Source organism: Hyla sarda, chromosome 2, assembly GCF_029499605.1.
Source record: "Hyla sarda isolate aHylSar1 chromosome 2, aHylSar1.hap1, whole genome shotgun sequence".
NCBI classification, from domain to species: Eukaryota; Metazoa; Chordata; class Amphibia; order Anura; family Hylidae; genus Hyla; species Hyla sarda.
In genome coordinates, this window is record NC_079190.1 from 426,521,570 (window position 1) to 426,546,397 (window position 24,828).

The following is a 24,828-nucleotide window of genomic DNA, read 5'->3' on the forward strand; positions in this document are numbered from 1 at the left end:
TATCTCCCTCCAACACATTCATCATTCCACCGATTACATCACAGCTAGGCTCCCTTCCATGTGTGCTGTGCTTGAAACTATGAATCCCTGCAGCCCTGGATCTCCCTCCCACCCAGTGGTTGCTCCGCCCATTGAACCACTGTCATGCTCCCTTTCAACACCTGACTAGTGATGTTATGTATCGGGCCTCGATGCAACCTGGGAAAAACCTAAAACAACACTCATTTTGTATGCTGCTAAAAAATGTTATTAGGACAAAGATCACATCAATTGCAAGACCATCCATGAAACACAGGTACAGACACTATATTATGAAGTACATTAACTTTACAGCACCTGTAGCATAGTCAAATAAAAAAAATCCCTGAATACCCCTTTGCAGGTGTGGCATCTGCTGTCATACCACCATACAGATTCTTGACTGCAGTTAGCACTGTCACTTTTAAACCTGTGGCAGAGGCTGTGTCCTCACTTATAACTAGAAAAAAATTAAATAAAAGGTAAAGTAAATAAAAATTTAAAGAAAACTATAGACAAATGATAGTAAATAAATAAAAAAAATTAAACATTTAAAGAAAATCCAATAGAATCACAGGCCAGTGTTTCCAAATCAAAGGCCAGTGTTACCCAACCAGTGTGCGTCCAGCTGTTGCAAAGCTACAACTCCCAGCACACCCAGACAGCCAAAGGCATGCTGGAGGTTATAGTTTTGCAACAGCTGGAGGTGCCCTGGTTGGGAAACACTGTTATAGACACATCTATGTCCATGAATCTGTTTTGCTGTCTCTTGTGTTAGTCAGTGTCAGCAGAGAATTCTTGCCTCCCAGAATTAGAACGTGTGCTCGTTCCAGAAGCTTGTGGGACTGAATTTGGTGTGAAGCCTTGGCCAGGAATCAGATTTTGTCCATACTTTGTAAATCAAATGCCTGAGACTCTCAAATGTGTTACATAATATGTAGTCGTAAGTTGTAAGAATTTGCTAAATAATGGCAGCCCACAACAATGCCCCGTAAAGGCAGAGAACAAGACAGTTGTACAATTTGTAGCCGTCTTTTAACTAAATACCACTTAACCATAAACGTGCTGCAGATTTAGAAGTGTAGATAATAGTAACCTGAGAAGAACTATTTCTGTATGCATCAATACACAAGTTTCCAAGTATTCAGCACACATATAGAGTGAGATTGAGATTGGTCACTGTCCAAGATTTAGTAATCCTGGTGTAATATATCGCAGAACTCTATAGCACCTGGCAAATGCATTATTCACAGTCCTAAACACTTACCACTGTTGTTCCCTACTGATTACCATTTCCTAGTCCTTATCTCCATAAACGGAAATGCCCGATGCGCCAATACCTGGCTGAGATGTGTCACCGCTGCAGTCAATGGAGTGGAGGAAATGGTGATCAATGGAGACCTGGTAAGCACTGGAATGGCAGCTGGATGGGCGGGTGCTTTTTGTATTGTTTTTTTTTTTTTACAAAAATGCAAAACAACCCTGTGGCATTCTAAAACCAATAAAATATAAGCTTTTCTCTCTTATTATTTTTATGGGGAGGAACAAATGGAAAAAAATTTTGCCATCATTTTTTGCATTTGGTTGTGAACTAGTTGGGGTTCAAGTAACCTGTTACCTTATGTTCTGATTACTATCATAATGCTTCAGCATTCCCAGTATACCGAAGCATTATACAGTAAGGACATGCTCGGAGTTGTAGGGGGGGTTTGACAATCTCCCGCACCACATGACTACAACTCTCAGCATATCCTTACAGTAAGGGCATGCTGGGAGAGTTGTAGGGGAGTGGGGGCGGGGGAAAAGCTTGTTACCTGCCCCCTGCTGCACAAATACAACTCACAGCATGTCCTTACAGTAAAGGAATGCTGGGAGTTGTAGTCAGGTGGTGCGGGAGATTGTCACACCCCCCTACAACTCCCAGCATGTCCTTACTGTAAGGGCATGCTGGGAGTTGTAGTTGTGCGGCAGGGGGCAAGTGACAGGCTTGTCACCCCCCCTTACAACTCCCAGCATGGCCCTACAGTAAGGACATGCTGAGAGTTGTAGTCATGTGGTGCGGGGGAGATTGTCACCCCCCCTACAACTCCCAGCATGTCCTTACTGTAAAGGCGTGCTGGGAGTTGTAGTTGTGTGGCAGGGGGCAGGTGACAGGCTTGAAACGTGTTGAAACGTGTTGTGTTTTTTTTTTATTTACTTGACAGGCTCAGTAGTGGAAGCTGTCTAATAGACAGAATCCATTACTAAGTCAGGGCTTCGTGTTAGCAGCTAGCACTAACCCCCAATTATTAACCCGGTACCCACCGCCACAGGCCCAGTACCAACAGGCCCGGAGCATCAAATATGGGGCTCCTGGGCCTAGGCGGTAACAGGCTGGTGTTATTTAGGCTGGGGAGGGCCAGTAACAATGGTCCTCGCCCACCCTGGTAACGTCAGGCTGTTGCTGCTTGGTTGGTACTTGGCTGAAAATAGAAATAGGGGGGACCCTATGCGTTTTTTTTTTTAAATAATTAATTATTTATGCAAAAAAAAAAAAAGATAAGATTCCCCCTATTTTTATTTTTAGCCAAATACCAACCAAGCAGCAACAGCCTGATGTTACCAGGGTGGGCGAGGACCATTGTCTCTGGCCCTGCCCAGCCTAAATAATGCCAGCCTGTTATCGCCTAGGCCCAGGAGCGCCATATTTGATGCTCCGGGCCTATTGGTACTGGCACCCCTGTGGTGGTGGGTACCGGGGTAATAATTAGGGGTTAGCGCTAGCTGTTTTGGGGGCTAACGCTAAGCCTCAGCTTAGTAATGGACTCTGTCTATAATACAGCTTCCACTACTAAGCCTGTCAAGCAAATTAAAAAAAACAACACGTTTAAAAAAAAAAAATGTATTCCAAAAAAAACACTCCCCCAAAAGTCCTCATTAACCATTTTATTAACATTAAACCAAAAAAGTACTGATCACTGTACTCCCCTGAATCTAAAGTAATCCACAAGTTACACGGATCTGAAATGAGAAGAAAAAAAATGAGTTAGTACATTTAGGGGGGAAAAGTCGTAAAAAAATGTAAAAAAACATATATATATATATATATATATATATATATCACACATTTTTTTTTCAAAGCTGCAAATTTGTGTTCTGAAATCATTTATTGGTTTTTGCTTATGTGTGCTAAAAAAAAATGGTATTCAAAAGTGATTTATTGGTGTTTGCTTATGTAAGCCAAATATATCAACCCACCATGATAGTATAATTAATATGTCACACATAAGCAAAGCCAAAAGCAAGAAAAAAATGCCTATAGAACTCGCTTACCAAAGCAACAATGATAAATGTCTCCATATGTCTTCAGAATTTTAAAGGTTAATTGACAGTCAGTGATTACCTGTGAGTGCCAGTAAGTGTGATGACTATTTGATCCATACTATTTGCCCTATTTCATGCTAGACTACTGAAGACTTCTTTATATCTTATAGTAGGAGTCTAGATGCATTGCCCAAGAAAGTATAGTAATTGTAACAACAAGCCTAAAAAGTTTTGCACTCCACATACAATAGCCTTTTTATTCATCCATTCTCCAAGTTCTAAATGCTCAAGACAGGTATTTTGGGAGAAGGACACTCCTGCTGACATGAGCATAAAATCTTATCATCCTTGACATCCTAATCCCCTGATGGTATTAATACGTCAGATAAAGGATGTATACCAGACATTAAAAGTGATCCAGCCAAATACTCGATAATCTTATTAAGTAAAAAAAAGTTCTCCATCTTAGAATCAAAAATATTATTTAAATATTGAACACACTTCTTGCAACTGTATGCATGTGAATAAAGCCGTTTTTATTCATCTAGTGCAGTGCTTTCCAAACATGGTGCCTCCAGCTGCTGCAAAACTACAACTCCCATCATGCCTGGACAGCCAAAGTTTGTCAGGACCTTGTGGGCTAAGCAGCATTGGGCATATCTTTTTGTGCAACTGGTTATTGGTGTAAGCATAGTGATTCACTGTTTGTTCCTACTATGCTAATTAGAGATGAGCGAACTTACAGTAAATTCGATTCGTCACGAACTTCTCAGCTCGGCAGTTGATGACTTATCCTGCATAAATTAGTTCAGCTTTCAGGTGCTCCGGTGGGCAGGGAAAGGTGGATACAGTACTAGTAAAGAGTCTCCTAGGACTGTATCCACCTTTTCCAGCCCACGGGAGCACCTGAAAAACTGAACTAATTTATGCAGGATAAGTCATCAACTGCCGAGCCGAGAAGTTCGTGACGAATCAAATTTACTGTAAGTTCGCTCATCGCTAATGCTCACTGTACCGTTAGATGACAACACCTTGTAATTCCTATCCTCCTACAGTACTCTGATATTACCATAGATCTTCCCTGTATACAAGCCCCTGAAGAACACACAATACATGGGAAAAATGAGTCGGCCTTGGCACGGGTGGTAATTTTCTAAGGGATTTCTAGGGTGAGACTAGGGATAGCACGGGGCAGGGGTTGCCCCTCTTAGGGCGAGTTCCCTATGGCCCCTAAGGGAGTAGGAGTAGCCACACTACACATGCCCCATAGGGATTTCCAGGGCTATAATCCCCTGGTGCTGTGGCCTAAATCCCCTCCTATATTAAAGGGACATTGTGGGAGATTTATCAAAACCTATGCAGAGGAAAACCTGTACAGTCGACCATAGCAACCAATCAGATCGCTTCTTTCATTTTTCAGAGGCCTTTTAAAAAAGGAAAGGAGTGATCTGATTGGTTGCTATGGGCAACTGGTCAACTTTACTTTTAGACAGGTTTAAATAAATCTCCCCCATTGTCCTTGGGGGTCTCAATTTTGTTTATTTTGGTTTGATTGTCTCCGGTGAGATTGAGCCTCCATCCATGCTCACTCTCCTCAGTCCTGTCACTCAGAAGGTGTCCTGATTTTGTAGTTTTATAATTGTGTACCACTTCTGTGAATTGAATTGTAGTTTTGCAACAGCTGGAGGTAGACTGTTTGCAAAACACTGATCTAGAGGTAATGACTATGGACACCTTTTGGAACATTTTTTTTGTTTCTTTACTAAAATGTAAACTAGGTTGACGGATCAGACTGCAGCCTCTGCATCTTTCTTCTGAACAACAATCTACGTCCAGCACTTACATTGAAATCAAAGCCATAAGACAAGGTCTATGACAGATAGATCAACAATCAAGCAATTGCAGGGTCAAGTCTCATAGTGGGCTGAAAAGATATAAAAAAGATATAACAATAAAAAAATATATATAAAACTATAAAAAAATTATGTTATGTTATTGGAATCCCCCCAACCAATTGCCAAACAACAAGTAACACATTATTTGACCAACATGGATATATTAAAAAACAAATGCCAAAATTGCGGATACCAATGAGAAACTACAGTTTGGACCATAAAAATATCCCTCACATAGCTCCTTGTACAGGACAAATAAAACAATATGTGCAAAAGTAGTGAAACATAAAAAAAACATAACTGTATCGACCAACAGACTAGGGTGGCAGAAATGCCATTTTACCCCTAGTGTTATACAGCCTTTACAGTGTGGGTTCGGGCCATGTAATAGGGCCCTAATTGACAGCATTCCTAGAATCAGTTTGTATACAGAGATAGCAGTCATTCACAGCGTAGGACTGCCCACTGGACTCCTAAAGCTAGAACAAGTAGAGATTTAAAGAGGCAATATTTACTGATGACCTATAGGAGAGGCCATGAATATCAGATCAGGGATGCTGACAGTCAACACCTGGCCGATCAGCTGAATGCCAGAGCATTAGCACTAGCATACAGTGCTCCCTCAAGTTACAATATTAATTGGTTCCAGGACGACCATTGTATGTTGAAACCATTGTATGTTGAGTCCATAACTCTATGGAAACCTGGTAATTGGTTCTGAAGCCACCAAAATGTCATACAAAAATAGGAAAAAGTGAGAAAATAAGTAGATAACGAATATAGATAAAGCAAATCCTTACATATAAAAGTAAGAAAGATCTGCTGGGAGCTGTAAATCACTGTCTGTGTCAGTGTTTCCCAAACCAGGGTGCCTCCAGCTGTTGCAAAACTACAACTCCCAGCATACCCGGACAGCCTATGGTCCCCTGCACTGACGTATATATACACACATTCATATTTCCCACAGAGAGTTGTGATTGGCTGGAACCATCTGGCCAATCACAGTTCTCTGTGGGAAATATGAATAGGTATATATATACGGCAGTGCAGGGGACCATAGAAGAGCGGCCGCATCTATCCATTATACAGGAGGATCGCAACGGAATCCGGGGCAATTAGTACAGGTACTGCTACTCCCATCATGGAACAGTGTGTGTTCCATGCTGGGAGTAGTAGTACCACTTAAAAAATGATAAATTTCGTAAAATTTCGTTAAATACAATTTTTTCCATCCCAATTTTTTTTTATGGTACCGTCTGAAAAAATGCCAAAGTTAAAAGCCACATGGCATTTTTCTTGGCGTTTTTTTTAATCCCGTAGACTTCTATGGGAGAAAAACGCCACGATTTCAGGGGGAAAAACACCATAGGCTCAACATGCTGCTATTTTGCAAAACCGCCAAGGAGCTGAAAAAGTAAAAAAAAGAGTGAAGAAACGGCAAAAGCATTAAAAAAACGCCGAACTGAAAAAGGCAAGTGGAAATTTTTTTTTCCGATTTCTCATTCATATACAGCTAACATCTGGCCACAACGTTTTTTTGCCGAAAAAACGCCATGCGGCAGAATTGGCGTTTTTCTTGGCGTTCCCCCCCCCCCCCCCCAAAAAAAAAAAAAAGTGGAATTCCAGCCTTAAGGGACTGTCATACTTTCATTCCTTGGAGGATGCACTGCGCTATTTATGTTTGCTGAAGTGTGCTTCGACCAAAAGTGAACAAATAGTTAAGGGCATATTTCTAAAGCAAGGGTACTGGAGACAGAATGGGAACTGGAGAATATTTTATACTGTTGGTATCTTGGGACTGCGTAAGCAAACTTTCAGGCTGCTCTCTGCATGGTATACAGCAGGATATTATTTCATGTGCTCCATTTAACAGCAGTAACATTGTGGCATCTGTGCCATGGATTATATACATTGATCAGGTGGCACAATCTTGACAATCTCATGTTATGTGATCATTAACAAACTAGAAATTAGATTGTGGAGTAAAATGTTTTTCACGGTAAGTTTTTTTTTTCTTCCTGTAAGTGGTAAAATGATTCATCAATATTAAATATTAATAATAAATATTAAAAGCAAACCAAGTAAGAAAGGTTTCTGAAAAGGTGATACCCCATGTACAGGACAGTATGCAGTGAAATACAGTACAGTGGAAACCATTTGTAATACATATAGACTAGATGGAAATGCGTTTAATCTTAATCAATGTTTCTTTATTGTGTACAGCCATTTAATTTTTTGCAAGAAAATAAGAGTAATATTAATTTTTTGGAGGAATTTCATGAGAATAGAGGAGCAGATCTGCCCTTTGAAATAAACAGCACTACTCATCCATTGGCTTTGTCTGGTCCCCATTCACTTGAAAAGAACTCAACTGCAAGACCTGGCAGGCCTATTACTAAGAGTGGTGCTTCTGGGCAAAAAACAGACCCTTTTTCTTGCTATAGTATTGAAGTATTATAAAGATGTTTCTTACTTAAAGGGGTGCTCCGGTGGTAAACATTTTTTTTTTTAAATCAACTGGTGCCAGAAAGTTAAACAGATTTGTTAATGACTTCTATTTAAAAAAAATCTTTACCCTTCCAGAACTTATTAGCAGCTGTTTGCTATAGAGGAAATTCTTCTCTTTTTGAATTTCTTTTTTGTCCGGTCCATAGTGCACTCTCCGCTGACACCTAATATCCATATCAGGAACTGTCCAGAGCAGGAGAAAATCCCCTTAGCAAACCTATACTGCTCCGGGCAGTTCCTGACAGGGACAGAGGTGTGTCACGATGCCGGCTGGCAGAAGGTGGATCCTCTGTGCCAGAGAGGGATTGGCGTGGACCGTGCTAGTGGACCGGTTCTAAGTCACTACTGGTGTTCACCAGAGCCCCCCGCAAAGCGGGATGGTCTTGCTGCGGCGGTAGTGACCAGGTCGTATCCACTAGCAACGGCTCAACCTCTCTGACTGCTGAAGATAGGCGCGGTACAAGGGAGTAGACAGAAGCAAGGTCGGACGTAGCAGAAGGTCGAGGCAGGCAGCAAGGATCGTAGTCAGGGGCAACGGCAGGAGGTCTGGAACACAGGCAAGGAACACACAAGGAAACGCTTTCACTGGCACAATGGCAACAAGATCCGGCGAGGGAGTGCAGGGGATGTGAGGTATACATAGGGAGTGCACAGGTGAACACACTAATTAGAACCACTGCGCCAATCAGCGGCGCAGTGGCCCTTTAAATCGCAGAGACCCGGCGCGCGCGCGCCCTAGGGAGCGGGGCCGCGCGCGCCGGGACAGGACCGACGGAGAGCGAGTCAGGTACGGGAGCCGGGGTGCGCATCGCGAGCGGGCGCCACCCGCATCGCGAATCGCATCCCGGCTGGAGGCAGGATCGCAGCGCACCGGGTCAGTGGATCTGACCGGAGCGCTGCAATAGCGAGAGTGTAGCGAGCGCTCCGGGGAGGAGCGGGGACCCGGAGCGCTCGGCGTAACAGTACCCCCCCCCCTTGGGTCTCCCCCTCTTCTTGGAGCCTGAGAACCTGAGGACCAGACTTTTGTCTAGGATATTGTCCTCAGGTTCCCAGGATCTCTCTTCAGGACCACAGCCCTCCCAATCGACCAAAAAAAAGGTTTTCCCTCTGACCTTCTTGGAGGCCAGTATCTCCTTTACGGAGAAGATGTCCGAGGAGCCGGAAACAGGAGTGGGAGTAACAAGTTTGGGAGAGAAACGGTTGATGATGAGTGGTTTAAGAAGAGAAACGTGAAAGGCATTAGGAATACGAAGAGAAGGAGGAAGAAGAAGTTTGTAAGAGACAGGATTAATCTGGCACAAAATTTTGAAAGGACCAAGATAGCGTGGTCCCAATTTGTAGCTGGGAACACGGAAGCGGACATATTTAGCGGAGAGCCATACCTTGTCTCCGGGAGAAAAAATGGGGGGAGCTCTTCTTTTCTTATCAGCAAACTTCTTCATGCGTGATGAAGCCTGTAAGAGAGAATTTTGGGTCTCTTTCCATATGGTGGAAAGATCACGAGTTATTTCATCCACAGCGGGCAAACCAGAGGGCAAGGGAGTAGGGAGGGGGGGAAGAGGGTGACGGCCGTACACCACAAAAAATGGGGATTTGGAAGAAGACTCAGAGACTCTGAAGTTATATGAGAATTCGGCCCATGGTAGAAGATCTGCCCAGTCATCCTGGCGGGAGGAAACAAAATGCCGTAAATAATCACCCAGGACCTGGTTACTTGCCCATTGGACTGAGGATGATAAGCAGAAGAAAAGTTTAATTTAATCTTGAGTTGTTTACAGAGAGCCCTCCAGAATTTTGACACGAATTGGACGCCTCTATCCGAGACGATCTGCGTGGGCAACCCGTGAAGACGAAAAATGTGTACAAAAAATTGTTTTGCCAACTGAGGCGCTGAAGGAAGACCAGGAAGAGGAATAAAATGTGCCATCTTGGAAAATCGATCAACGACCACCCAAACAACAGTGTTGCCACGGGATGGGGGTAAGTCTGTAATAAAGTCCATACCAATCAGAGACCAAGGCTGTTCGGGGACAGGCAGAGGATGAAGAAGACCAGCGGGCTTCTGGCGAGGAGTCTTATCCCGGGCACAGACAGTGCAGGCCCGCACAAAATCAACAACATCCGTCTCCAGAGTCGGCCACCAATAGAAACGAGAGATGAGTTGCACGGATTTCTTGATGCCCGCATGGCCTGCGAGATGGGAGGAGTGACCCCATTTGAGGATTCCGAGGCGTTGGCGTGGAGAGACGAAGGTCTTCCCTGGAGGAGTTTGCCTGATGGAGGCTGGAGAAGTGGAGATCAGGCAGTCAGGAGGAATGATGTGTTGCGGAGAGAGCTGTACTTCCGAGGCGTCCGAGGAACGAGAGAGAGCATCGGCCCTAATGTTCTTATCGGCAGGGCGAAAGTGAATTTCAAAATTAAACCGGGCAAAGAACAGAGACCACCTGGCCTGGCGAGGATTCAGCCGTTGGGCAGACTGGAGATAGGAGAGATTCTTGTGATCGGTGTAAATAATAACTGGAAATTTTGATCCCTCCAGCAGATGCCTCCATTCTTCAAGTGCTAATTTAATGGCCAGTAGCTCTCGATCCCCAATGGAGTAGTTCCTCTCCGACGGAGAAAAGATCCTAGAAAAAAAACCACAAGTAACAGCATGCCTGGAAGAATTTTTTTGTAGAAGAACCGCTCCAGCTCCTACTGAGGAGGCATCAACCTCCAATAGGAAGGGTTTAGATGGGTCAGGTCTGGAGAGCACGGGAGCAGAAGAAAAGGCAGCCTTGAGCCGTTTAAAGGCGTCTTCCGCTTGAGGAGGCCATGACTTAGGATTGGCATTCTTTTTGGTTAAAGCCACGATAGGGGCCACAATGGTGGAAAAATGAGGAATAAATTGTCTGTAATAATTGGCGAACCCCAAAAAACGTTGGATAGCACGGAGTCCGGAGGGGCGTGGCCAATCTAAGACGGCAGAGAGTTTGTCTGGATCCATTTGTAGTCCCCGGCCAGAGACCAAGTATCCTAGGAAAGGAAGAGATTGACATTCAAACAGACATTTCTCCATTTTGGCATAAAGTTGATTGTCACGAAGTCTCTGAAGAACCATGCGGACATGTTGGCGGTGTTCTTCTAGGTTGGCAGAAAAAATCAGAATATCGTCCAGATACACAACAACACAGGAATATAAGAGATCACGAAAAATTTCATTAACAAAGTCTTGGAAGACGGCAGGGGCGTTGCACAGGCCAAAGGGCATGACCAGATACTCAAAGTGTCCATCTCTAGTGTTAAATGCCGTTTTCCATTCATCCCCCTCCCTGATGCGGATGAGATTATAAGCACCTCTTAAGTCCAGTTTGGTAAAGATGTGGGCACCTTGGAGGCGATCAAAGAGTTCAGAGATAAGAGGTAGAGGATAGCGGTTCTTTACCGTGATTTTATTAAGACCGCGGTAGTCAATGCAAGGACGTAGGGAGCCATCTTTTTTGGACACAAAGAAAAATCCAGCTCCGGCAGGAGAGGAGGATTTGCGGATAAAGCCCTTTTTTAAATTTTCCTGGATGTACTCAGACATAGCAAGAGTCTCTGGGGCGGACAGAGGATAAATTCTGCCCCGGGGTGGAGTAGTGCCCGGGAGGAGGTCAATAGGACAGTCATAAGGCCTGTGAGGAGGTAGAGTCTCAGCTTGTTTTTTGCAAAATACATCAGCAAAGTCCATATAGGCCTTAGGGAGACCGGTTACAGGGGGAACCACAGGGTCACGGCAGGGAGTACTGGGAACCGGTTTAAGGCAGTCCTTGAAACAAGAGGTACCCCAACTCTTGATCTCCCCTGTGGACCAATCCAGGGTTGGGGAATGGTGTTGAAGCCAGGGTAGTCCAAGGAGAATTTCAGAAGTGCAATTGGGGAGGACCAAAAACTCAATTTTTTCGTGATGAGGTCCGATGCACATTAGGAGGGGCTCCGTGCGAAAACGTATGGTACAGTCCAATCTTTCATTGTTAACACAATTGATGTAGAGGGGTCTGGCGAGACTGGTCACCGGGATGTTGAACCTGTTGATGAGAGAGGCCAAGATAAAATTTCCTGCAGATCCGGAATCCAAGAAGGCCATAGTAGAGAAGGAGAAGGTAGAGGCAGATATCCGCACAGGCACAGTAAGACGTGGAGAAGCAGAGTTGACATCAAGGACTGTCTCACCTTTGTGCGGAGTCAGCGTACGTCTTTCCAGGCGGGGAGGACGGATAGGACAATCCTTCAGGAAGTGTTCGGTACCGGCACAGTACAGCAGAGATTCTCCATGTGGCGTCGTGTCCTCTCTTGAGGTGTCAGGCGAGACCGGTCAACCTGCATAGCCTCCACGGCGGGAGGCACAGGAACGGATTGCAGGGGACCAGAGGAGAGAGGAGCCGGGGAGAAAAAACGCCTCGTGCGAACAAAGTCCATATCCTGGCGGAGCTCCTGACGCCTTTCGGAAAAACGCATGTCAATGCGAGTGGCTAGATGAATGAGTTCATGTAGGTTAGCAGGGATTTCTCGTGCGGCCAGAACATCTTTAATGTTGCTGGATAGGCCTTTTTTAAAGGTCGCGCAGAGGGCCTCATTATTCCAGGATAGTTCTGAAGCAAGAGTACGGAATTGTACGGCGTACTCGCCAACGGAAGAATTACCCTGGACCAGGTTCAACAGGGCAGTCTCAGCAGAAGAGGCTCGGGCAGGTTCCTCAAAGACACTTCGAATTTCCGAGAAGAAGGAGTGTACGGAGGCAGTGACGGGGTCATTGCGGTCCCAGAGCGGTGTGGCCCATGACAGAGCTTTTCCAGACAGAAGGCTGACTACGAAAGCCACCTTAGACCTTTCAGTAGGAAACTGGTCCGACATCATCTCCAAGTGCAGGGAACATTGAGAAAGAAAGCCACGGCAAAATTTAGAGTCCCCATCAAATTTATCCGGCAAGGATAGTCGTAGGCCTGAAGCGGCCACTCGCTGCAGAGGAGGTGCAGGAGCTGGCGGAGGAGATGATTGCTGAAGCTGAGGTAGTAGCTGCTGTAGCATCACGGTCAGTTGAGACAGCTGGTGGCCTTGTTGCGCTATCTGTTGTGACTGCTGGGCGACCACCGTGGTGAGGTCGGCGACAACTGGCAGAGGAACTTCAGCGGGATCCATGGCCGGATCTACTGTCACGATGCCGGCTGGCAGAAGGTGGATCCTCTGTGCCAGAGAGGGATTGGCGTGGACCGTGCTAGTGGACCGGTTCTAAGTCACTACTGGTGTTCACCAGAGCCCGCCGCAAAGCGGGATGGTCTTGCTGCGGCGGTAGTGACCAGGTCGTATCCACTAGCAACGGCTCAACCTCTCTGACTGCTGAAGATAGGCGCGGTACAAGGGAGTAGACAGAAGCAAGGTCGGACGTAGCAGAAGGTCGGGGCAGGCAGCAAGGATCGTAGTCAGGGGCAACGGCAGGAGGTCTGGAACACAGGCAAGGAACACACAAGGAAACGCTTTCACTGGCACAATGGCAACAAGATCCGGCGAGGGAGTGCAGGGGATGTGAGGTATACATAGGGAGTGCACAGGTGAACACACTAATTAGAACCACTGCGCCAATCAGCGGCGCAGTGGCCCTTTAAATCGCAGAGACCCGGCGCGCGCGCGCCCTAGGGAGCGGGGCCGCGCGCGCCGGGACAGGACCGACGGAGAGCGAGTCAGGTACGGGAGCCGGGGTGCGCATCGCGAGCGGGCGCCACCCGCATCGCGAATCGCATCCCGGCTGGAGGCAGGATCGCAGCGCACCGGGTCAGTGGATCTGACCGGAGCGCTGCAATAGCGAGAGTGTAGCGAGCGCTCCGGGGAGGAGCGGGGACCCGGAGCGCTCGGCGTAACAAGGTGTCAGCAGAGAGCACTGTGGACAAAACAAAAAAATAAATTTGAAAAGAATTTCCTCTGTAGCATACAGATGCTAATAAGTACTGAAATGATTGACATTTTTAAATAGAAGTAATTTACAAATCTGTTTAACTTTCTGGTTCCAGTTAATTAAAAAAATACATTAATAAAAAAAAGTTTTCCACCGGATGAAATAAAGAAAGATGGTTTTAACTGCATAAGAAGAAAAGGTGATAATGTTCTTCATGTTACCTTTTAATCTTCTTATGTCTCAGACATGAGGTATGTAAATGTATCTGTTTTGCCTGCACAATCTGACAAAGGTCCATTGTAACTAAATAGTGACCTTGTTCTGAGGTTGTACTGTTAGGGTATGTTCAAGCGGAAATCAAGCAGAAATTTTCTGCCTCAAAATATTGTTACTTTTTCACAGAGATTTCGCGCGGAATTGGTGCGGAAATCGCGCGGAATTCCGCGCGAAAATGCAGGTTTCATGCGGAGGAGGAGTATCAAGTATTTCTATTCATAAAAAAATAAATAATTTAATGCGGAAATTCCGCGCGAATTCCGCGCGAATTCCGCACCGATTCCGTGCAGATTCCGCGTGGAAATGCTTCTGACTCCAAAAAAAAAAATAACATTGATCTCTATGGGAGAACGACGCCGATTCCGCCTGAAAGAAAGAACATGTTCTTTCTTCAAGCGGAACAGACTTCCTCGTCAGAATTCTGCTTGAGGAAATTCCTCAGTGTGAACTGAGGGGCAGAAATTCTGCACAACTCTATGGGGATTTTCACTGCTGAATGAATTGGAGAGGAAAAAGCAAGCAGAATTACTCGTGGAAATTCCTCTCCAATTCCTCAGTGTGAACACACCCTTACTGACTCAAACATTAGTTTCTGATATATATATAGGGTGTCGCCCCCTTAGTGGCCGGCTGCAGATTGGCTGATGTCACCGCTGAATTTGGACTGATCCTGGCCGGGCATCAATCCGAATTCTGTCAGTCAATGCTCGCTCCCTGCCTGTCAATCAGACAGGTGGGAGCGAGAGCTGTGAACACCAGGGCATGCACAGTCTGGAGGCAGGCAGCACGCACACTGATTCTCAGTGCCGCACTGATGCTCCAGGACTGTACATGTCCTGTAGAGATCTGAGGTCTTATTTCCCTGACCTTTATTTTATTTATTTTTTATTTTTTTTACTGTCCTGTGTCTCAGCAGTGAAATCTTGCACGGCAGGTCCGGCAAAGTTCCTATACTCCTCCTCCCTGGATAGCACATGCAGTGAGAAACAGGGAGGAGGAGACCCCAGAGCAGCCTGCCATGCTATTGGCCGCTCATCTATGCGCGCTCCTAATGGGAGCTCTGCATAGATGAGGTAAGGGCGAAAGCCGGTGCCCAGCAGGCTTCAGTGACGTCACGCCTGCAGGGGAAGTCAGCCAGAGTGAGGCAGGGAGGGGGTTAGGGAGAAATGGCCAATAGGTAGGGACAGAAAAAAAAACACACACAAAAAAAACAAAGATGGTGGGAGCTACTCTTTAACCTGTCTTAGGAATCCAGACTTGTAATAATTCAGGCTCAGTGCGGTCTGCCAGGATAGCGAATTCGCCATAGTTGAAGAAGCACAAACAACATATTGTGATCCAGCAACACGGTTTCTCCCACCAACTTCAGGAAGAATACCCCTTGCTAGTGTGGGTTATGTTTATTTATACCTAACAAAAGGGAGGGTTTACAAAGCCACTCCCACATACAATACAAAGCCACGCCCAAACATACAGTCAACATTAGGTTAAAAGGTAATGATTCAGCCTACAGAAGATATGACACCTCCATGTGCCATCAATAACCACCACATCTGCAGCTATGGTGACCAGTTGACAACACATGAACCTACGCCATATCGCACAATATGAAGGCAATGTGACAACTTAATATTTCCACGACAAACCGTAAAGGGGTTTCCAGGAATTTCTTTTTACAGTTCTGTACTCAGTTTTGGGTAAAAACAATAATAAAATTTGTGCTCACCTGCCTTGATTCCCTCTTTCTGTAATTCTGATGTGCATGGCCTCAATAAGCAGCACTTCTTGGTCTTGACAGAAAGTGTCTGCTCAGCCAGTGAGTGAACCCTCCTCACCATCATGGTGCAAGGGCTAAATTGCCCATATCAGAGTCTTTTCTGATCCCAGCTGTTACTCTTGGTGTGCGGCTGCCAATCACAGCCATCCTTCAACAAGTGAATGCATGGGCACAAATTCTGTACGGCATGGATTCATGACATGGATTCAACTGTTGCCAACCTTTCTTTATTCATGTTTGCACCTTTTTTTTCCAACAAAGCAAAATTCCATCCCTGAGTTTAAGTAGACATTATGCCACCTTAGCCCATGACTGGAAGCCATCTGGTGTTTCTAACTTCAAAGATGAAGTCCTGTCTCCGAAGCCCCTATGAATTATTGCCTGTAACAATGCACCAATAAACCAAGAAAAAGTTGTTGTTAGAATTAAATGAAATTTTATGCATTACATGTTATTATTGAATTGATATTGGTGGTATGTGATGGCTTAGGGCGTACATAATATCTCTGGAGATCTACGGTGGTAAAGATGCTAACACATGTTTTATGGATGGCTTTACTAGTGTCCCACCTTAGCCAGTTGACTGGTCGGTAATGTCTTGTGCCAAACCAGCACCAGGAAGTGAATTGCAGTACAGACCAGGTGCAATGATATTAGAGGCTGTAGGGGGCAGCAAGTGAGGTAAATTTGTTTTCTTTTATCAGGCGACCTGGACACATTTTTTGCTGGACTACCTTTTTGGCTAGTGTTGGTTAGTATAAGGGTTACTGCTAACAAACCTTGGGATCTAGTGAACCAAAATGGGTTATCTCTAACATTTTCGGTAGTCTGGCCTATTGAAGGGGGTTGATTCTAGAATTTCTGTTGATCTAGGGTAAGGAAAATATTACAGGTGTATTTTCACTTTGGAAAGTTAGAATAGAGAATAACTAGCAGATCAGCAGGGGTCCAACTGCTGGGATCCCTCTCAATTCCACGAATGATGCGGTCTGGAATAATGTGAACCGAAAGCCTGGGACGCATAAAAGGAGGACTGGGTTCCGGGCGCTTCCCCTCCTGATAGGATTCTTAATCTTAGGCAGGCAGTTCCATAGATTAAATTTAAAAAGGTTTATTCGCTAATGAAGGACAGTGTTCAAAAACCTTAAATAGGCACTGTCATTGAATCAGATTTTTGCTATTGCACTCCTTATGGTAAATAAAATGTACTTTGTTTACATTTTTTTTTTGTTTTCTATGTTTTATTTGTGTTTAAAAAAGCTGCCACTAGATGTCTCCCTACTTGTCCAGAGCACATTTCCCCCCTATCTCTTGCACAGACTTTGGACTCCTGCTGGCCTGGCAGAAGTCCAAAATCAAGAAACGCAGTCTGGAGTGCTGAGGGGTGTGTGTGCAGCCTTAGCCAATCATAGCTCATCTTGCACTGAACTGCTCTAGGCTGTGTGTAACAGAGAGGGAGGGAGTTCTCCCCTGTATGGCTTCAGATAATGTCACGCCTACTGGGGAAGGCACCTTCCCAGTCTGTGTATCTGACTGAGACAGAGCAGAAAATACAGAGCAATATCAAGGTAGAAAACTAAAAAATAATAGAAATAAAGGTAGGGGTTGTTTATCATGATGGGGGCAGTGAACTGGGAGGATTAATTCCAGCATTCACCTTGTGCTCTGGTTCAGAGAACAGATTTACTTCAGCATCATTCTAGGGTAGTGTAGTGGTTAAAGCCAAGATCCCTGGTAGTCTAGAATAGTGAAAAAGTTAATGCCAGCCGTGGTTAATGACAAGATGCCTGGTAGTCTAGAGCAGGCATGGGCAACCTTCGGCACTACAGATACTTTGGCAGCATTTTGGCTGTAACAGCATCATGGAAGATGTAGTCCAAAACATCTGCAGTGCCAAAGGTTGCCCATGCCTGGTCTAGAGTATTGGAGATATTCATTTAGCATCCCTTGTGATCTAGGATAGTACCTGCAGTGCCAAAGGTTGCCCATGCCTGGTCTAGAGTATTGGAGATATTCATTTAGCATCCCTTGTGATCTAGGATAGTACATGAGTTAACACTAGCATCTCTAGTAGAGTACAGTCATAGTAATAACAATAATGATGATAATACTAATGACATGATTGATATGATTATATTGGTAAACACAAGGACTACTTAACCTCAGAGTCAAGTACATCACTCAGAATACCTGAACATTAAGATTCTGGTAGAAGAATTAAAGTTTAAGAAGATGTTTGTAGCCACTGTGCTAAGGAATATGTTTAAATGATGGGGAGCCATTAAAGGTCAGAATCATTATAGAGGCCCCTTTGGGATAAGTGGTCATTGACATTGTAGAGGTTGAGTTTATTCATTGTTGTATTACTCTTGTCATGTTGCAGGGTCCACCTTTAGCAAAGCCAGAATTTTCTGACAGATGCTCTCACGTTATCCTCAATCCACCTTTAGTGCAATAAAAAATTTATAATAGATTCTATAATCATGAGCTGCACAGGAACAGAGGCAGCAATGCAGCCCAAAACTAGGACATTTTCTACCACCATGCTTTATGGAGATAGCTCAGGTCCTGGCTGTTTAACACGCTAGATCAGTGGTCTCTATACTGTGGACAACAACAACTTCCACCATTGCCGGATAGCCAACGGCTGTTGGGGTATGCCGGGAGTTGTAGTCATGCAACAGCTAAAGATCCACAGTTTGGAGACCTTAAATGCTGCAGTCCATAGCAACTGTGGCATCTAGACAGTAAGAAAGGAGCTTGTGGTTCCCTCTAGACTCCTAAGGCTATGTTAACACGATGGAATTTCCGTGCAAAATTCCGCATTAGAATTCTGCAGCAGCAGAGTCCTATTGATATCAATGGGATTCTGCTGCACTGTTCACACGGTAGAGTTTCCGTGCCAGAAATTGAAATTCAGGCGTCCGCAGAAAGAATAGACATGTATTCTTTCTGCGGAGTCTGCACGGAAATGCATTGCTGTCTATGAGATGGCGCATCTCCGAGCGGTCCTAGCACCGGCCTGTTCTGCTGATGCTCCGCCGTTGGGGAAATGTCTGCACGGAAATTTTCTCTGCTGGCAGTGCCTGTGTGAACATAGCCTTATGGTTTGCTTAGAACTGCCAAAAACTGGATGTCCTCATGGATCAGTCAGATTGCAATACAATAGCATACACTGCATATAATAGGCTTTAATGCAATCGTTTTGCAGTCTATTGTACATGAAGGAGCCAAATTCCCTCTGTCATGTTGCCAAACCGCAGAGAAACCTCAGCAATGACAGTAACACAGTTACATATATTAAAGGGTGCAATGTACAATATTACCTGGTCTGCATTGTCTTCTGTGGAGTGTTTCCCAATTAGCATGCCTCCAGCTGCTGCAAAACTACCTGCATGCCCGGACAAACTTTGGGAGTTGTAGTTTTTTTTTTTGTGCAACAGCTGGAGGCACGCTGGTTGGGGAACTTTTCTCTAAACGTTCTTACACAATTCTTAGCTACTCTCTTTTCCTCTTCTTTCACCTCTTCTAATACTGCAGAATTATAAAGGGCATATGGTAGCTGAGGGACCATTTAAATACTTTGCATTAGGGTCCAGCAGTGTAAAGTTTTCCTTGTGCAAAAGTCTCCGTAAAGCATTTGTTGTTGCTCTGAGCTCATATTTCTGAATTAGGCTACATAGACGGCACTGCATTTCCGAGTGGATTCCACAGAGAGAACAGACATGTCAATTCTTTCTGCGGAGGCTGAATCAGATTTTGCGCACCAGATGTCTCTGCCGAGGAAATTCCACCGTGTTTGCACGGTGCAGCAGGGTCCCATTAAATTGCTTCAACGGAATTTCCAAGCAGAATATTTACTGCGGATTCCATTTAGAAATTCTGCCGCGTGAACGAGGCCTTAGTTTAGAGGTATCCACACTGTGGACCTCCAGCTGTTGCAAAACTACAACTTCCAGCATTTGTTCTGTCCAAGCATGCTGGAAGTTGTAGTTTTGCAACAGCTGGAGGTCCACAGTTTAGATGCCAGTAGCCAGTGACGCCTTAGTCACTGGCTACTTCTTTAAAGGGGTACTCAGGTGAAAAATAAAAAATGTTTTCAAATCAACAGGTGCCAGAAACTTAAACTACTTCTATTTAAACAACTTAATCCTTCCAGTACTTATCAGCTGTTGTATTCTCTGGAGAAAGTTGTGTAGATCTTTCCAGTCTGACCACAGTGCTCTCTGCTGACACCACTGTCCATGTCAGGAATTTCCCAAGGTAGGAGCAAATCCCCATAGCAAACCTCTCCTTCTTTGGACATTTCCTGACACGGTCAGAGGTGGCAGCAGAGAGCACTGTGGTCAGACAGAAAAGAACTACACAACTTCCTCTGGATCATACAGCAGCTGATAAGTACTGGAAGGATTAAGATTTTTAAATATAAATAATTTAAATATCTAAATAACTTTGACACCAGTTGATTTGAAAAGTAGATTTTTTTTACTGGAGTACCCCTTTAAAGGTGGTGTGGCTAATGTTATTCAGAAATAGTAGTGGGAGTATATTATTTCATCAGTTCTCATTCACACGTTTATTTATATTGAGTAGTTTTACTATGATAATAGACAGTCTATGTATGTCATCACAGCTTGACTCATCTAAGTATGACCTACATATAACAGACCTATTTGTTCTAAGATGCATAATTATCCTCCAAAGGTAGACGTGTTCTTTTAAATCTCTTAAGGATTCTCTAGGAGTAAATTAAATAGTAATAAAGTACAAGACGTGCTGAAATTACCCAGCATATTTTATGCTACATTTCAATGTCCAGATGCTGATCTCATCGCTGCAGGATATTTTGCATTGTTTGTTCATCTTTTCCGTATGGCTTTACACAGCAGAAGCATATCAATTTTTCCAATCCACAGAGTACCTATTCTTAAAGGGAACCTGTCAATATCACTTTCATGCTGCCTGAAACACAAGTCAGCAGGGCAGCCCTCAGTGGCTTCTTCCCTCCCTGCCAGCCTTGATAGATGTCTCTTTACCCAAACAGGTGGGAGTAGCTTCCTGGGGCCACCCTAATCATTCATGGTTCAGGCAGCATGAAAGTGATGACAGGTACCCTTTAACACAGAGGTTACATATGTATGTTGAAAGGAAAATATCTATTTTAGTTCTTAGGGCCCATTTACACTATGGATTCGCTTGGAAAATATGGGGCAGCAGCCTTCCATTGTTCTCTACGGGGTTCTGCTGCACCATCCACACTATCAAATTTCTGCATCTAACATTCCGCTGAAGAAGTTCCAGACTCCAACGAAAAAATGAACATGTTCATTCTTTCAGGGGAATTCATTCTGAAATGCATTACCATCTATGGAGACAATGCATTTCCAAACGGGCCTATTTTGCCGGTGCCGCTGTAGACAAAATCTCTGCCCAGAATACCTCTGGGCAGAGATTCAGTAGTGTGAGTGATCCTTAGCTGTAACCTTTTCTTTTCTAGTGTCAGGTTTTTATCATGATACTTCTAGTTTTCTTAAATACATATATATATATATATATATATATATATATATATATATAAAAACTTCAAACAAAATAAAAGTTTCATTTCTGACATAAATAGTAGCTTGTCATTGGTAAAGAGCACGTGGAACGGGAATGTCTTTCCAAAACAACTCCTTTCCCCTGGTGTCTTTTTGCTTTACTTTCCTGGCACTGTGGTTGTAAGGCTATGTTCACACGGTGGAATGTCCGCTTAGAATTGCGCTGCAGCAGAATTGCATTGATTTTAATGGGATTCTGTTGCACTATGCAAATGGCAAAATTTCCGCTCAGAAACCTCCCAATTCCGGCGTCCGCAAAAAAGAATAGACTTGTCCATTCTTTCTGCAGATTCCGCTCCGAAATGCATTGCCGTCTATGAGACAGCGCATTTCCAAGCAGTCATAGCACCAACTGAATCTGTCAAATGTGAGGAATGTCCGCCTGTGTTTTCCGGACGGACACTCCGCACATTTTTTGCTGTGTAAACCCAGCCTTAGACTAACTACAACCATGGGCGCTTAGAACTATTTATATTTCTCTCCTGTTTTTTACATGCATATGTTACCACTTGAAAGACTCATACTCTTACCTTTCTCTTGTTTATACAGTATTTCCACAATGAGCCGAAGAGTAGTGCGCCAGAGCAAATTCAGGCACATTTTTGGACAGCCTGTAAAAGCAGACCAAATGTATGAAGATATCCGGGTATCTAAGCTGACTTGGGACAGCTCTTTCTGTGCCGTAAATTGTAAATTCCTGGCCATTATTGTGGAATCTAGTGGTGGAGGGGCCTTTATAGTGTTACCATTAACTAAGGTAAGTTACATTATAAAAATACAATAAAATCGTAATAACAATGAATGGTATTGAAAACCAGTTGTATTAAATTGCTATCATGGTTATTATTGAAATGATATACAATATTATAGATGGTGGTGCAGGGTTAGAAAACATGGCTGCTTTCTTTCAGATACAGTGCCACACCTGTATTGCAGCTAAACTCATTAACGGTAATAGAGCTGAGCTGTAATACTACGCTTAAAGGGGTACTCCCATGGAAAACTTTTGCCAGAAAGTTAAACAGATTTGTAAATTACTTCTATTAAAAAATCTTAATCCTTCCAGTACTTTTTAGGGGCTGTATACTACAGAGGAAATGCTTTTCTTTTTGGATTTCTCTTCTGTTACAACCACAGTGCTCTCTGCTGACCTCTGCTGTCCATTTTAGTAACTGTTCAGAGCAGCATATGTTTTCTATGAGGATTTTCTCCTGCTCTGGACAGTTCCTAAAATGGACAGCAGAGGTCAGCAGAGAGCACTGTGGTCGTGACAGAAGAGAAATCCAAAAAAAGAAAAGCATTTCCTCTGTAGTATACAACCCCTAAAAAGTACATGAAGGATGTTTTAATAGAAGTAATTTACAAACTGTTTAACTTTCTGGCACCAGTTGATAAAAATAAAAATAAAAAAGTTTTCCACCGAGCAACCTGTGCACAAGTTTGTCACTGTTGCTGAAATCAAACATGTTTTCTTTTTGCGCAAGTGTATGGCAGCTAACAGGACACGTACAAATGTGTCAGATGCCAGAGCACAAAGCTTAAAGGGGTATTCCAATTATATGCAAAGGATAGAGGATAAGATGTCTATTTGCCCCATTGTAATGTCACGCCACGCCCCCTCCATTCATGTCTATGGGAGACATGAATGGAGGGGCGTGATGTGATGTCACAAAGGGGGCGTGGCGTGACGTCACGTCTCCAGTTCTGGAAACACAGAGGGTGCTGCACAGAGATTGCGGGGGGTGGTTTAGCAGGTCCCCCCGTGACCAGACATCTTATCCCCTGTCCTTTGTGTAGGGAACAAGATGTCTTTGGCTGGAATACCCCTTTAAAACTCACTCTGCAGCAAAATACACCAAGCAAACAGGGGGTAAATCTCTACCTCACACCAACATTGATAAATGTCCCCCATTGTCTCTATTATGTTTATTTTATATGCTTTATGAAAAGTTAGCTTCTCATTTATATTTTTGTGAACATTTCGTTTTCGAATAAGTAAGGTTGCCAATATACAAATAAACCCTATTGATTCATATTGATTAGCAATTGTTTACATGTGCAATAGTAATAAGCAGTAAAGACTGTGGGAGAAATTTATCAAAACCTGTCCTGAAGATAAGTTGCTGAGTTGCCCATAGCAACCAATCAGATCGCATCATTTTTGAAAAGGCCTCTGAAAAATGAAAGAAGCGATCTGATTGGTTGCTATGGGCAACTACCTTACTACTGGGGTGAAACACTATAACAACCCCCTTCCCCATGTAATCAACTTACTTTTGCGGTGACACACTGTAAAGAATCCCCTCCTTGTGTAATCACCTGACTACTGGCGTGACACACTGTACCAAACCTTCTCCTCATGTAATCACCTTACTTCTGGGGTAACACTGAGGTGCAGCTTTCTTCACACAGAACAGAATAGTAGTGGCTGTGTGAGAATCATGTGACCTCCACTTCAGCTCAGCCCCGCCTCCTCCACAGCATCACCGAATGCCCTTCAATGGGCACTGACAGATTCAAAACATTTTATATGTTGTACATCTTGGCAAAACATTGACCTTTCTAATATTCTTCATAAGTAAATATTATTTACTTTTTATAGAAATCATGGTTTATAAAATCATGGCTTATAAAATCATGGCTTATAAAATCATGGCTTTGTCCAAGCTGAAGTACAGGCATGGACAAAGTCCAGTAAGTGAGGATGGGCTAGCACTGCTCTGTGCTCTCTCCTGTCTGATGGCACTCCTCTGTGCTCTCTACTGTCTGATAGCACTCCTCTGTGCTCTCTACTGTCTGATAGCACTCTACTGTGCTCTCTCCTGTCTGATAGTACTCCTCTGTGCTCTCTACCGTCTGATAGCACTCCTCTGTGCTCTCTACTGTCTGATAGCACTCCTCGGTGCTCTCTCCTGTCTGATAGCACTCCTCTATGCTCTGTCCTGTCTGATAGTACTCCTCTGTGCTCTCTCCTGTCTGATAGTACTTCTCTGTGCTCTCTCCTGTCTGATAGCACTCATCTGTGCGCTCTCCTGTCTGATAGCACTCATCTGTGCGCTCTCCTGTCTGATAAGACTCCTCTGTGTTCTCTCCTGTCTGATAGCACTCCTCTGTTCTCTCTCCTGTCTGATAGCAATCCTCTGTGTTCTTCTGATAGCAATCCTCTGTGTTCTCTCCTGTCTGATAGTACTCCTCTGTGCTCCCTCCTGTATGATAGGACTCATCTGTGCTCTCTCCTGTCTGATAGGACTCCCAAGTGCTCTCTCCTGTCTGATAGTACTCCGCTGTGCTTTCTCCTGTCTCATAGTACTCCTCTGTGTTCTCTCCTGTCTTGATAGCACTCCTCTGTGCTCTCTCCTGTCTTATAGGACTCCTCTATGCTCTCTGTCTGATATTACTCCTCTGTGCTCTCTCCTGTCTGATAGCACTCCTCTGTGCTCTCTCCTGTCTTATAGGACTCCACTATGCTCTCTGACTGATAGTACTCCTCTGTGCTCTCTTCTGTCTGATAGTACTCCTCTGTGCTCTTTTCTGTCTGAT

At 44.2% G+C, this 24,828-nt stretch overlaps 1 protein-coding gene and 1 long non-coding RNA gene across 10 annotated transcripts in view; one reads left to right on the plus strand and one right to left on the minus strand.

Annotated features, from left to right (window-relative positions):
- The window catches only part of CORO6 (coronin 6), a 162,650-nt gene that overhangs the window by 51,805 nt on the left and 86,017 nt on the right, over positions 1-24,828 (plus strand). For all 7 annotated transcript variants that reach the window (XM_056559001.1, XM_056558999.1, XM_056559006.1 and 4 more), the window contains one exon: positions 21,838-22,045. In XM_056559001.1, the coding sequence (XP_056414976.1) occupies positions 21,848-22,045 (198 nt within the window). In that variant the 5' untranslated portion in view covers positions 21,838-21,847. The remainder of the gene's footprint in view (positions 1-21,837; positions 22,046-24,828) is intronic.
- Positions 245-23,728, minus strand: LOC130356891 (uncharacterized). 3 transcript variants are annotated; one of them, XR_008889026.1, is made up of 4 exons: positions 23,563-23,728; positions 21,819-21,899; positions 15,910-16,069; positions 245-478 (listed from the first exon to the last, which is right to left on the minus strand). It is a non-coding gene; the product is annotated as an uncharacterized LOC130356891 (long non-coding RNA). The 3 variants fall into 3 exon arrangements; XR_008889027.1 differs by lacking the exon at positions 245-478 and adding an exon at positions 2,930-3,018; XR_008889025.1 differs by lacking the exon at positions 245-478 and having other exon boundaries at positions 15,712-16,069.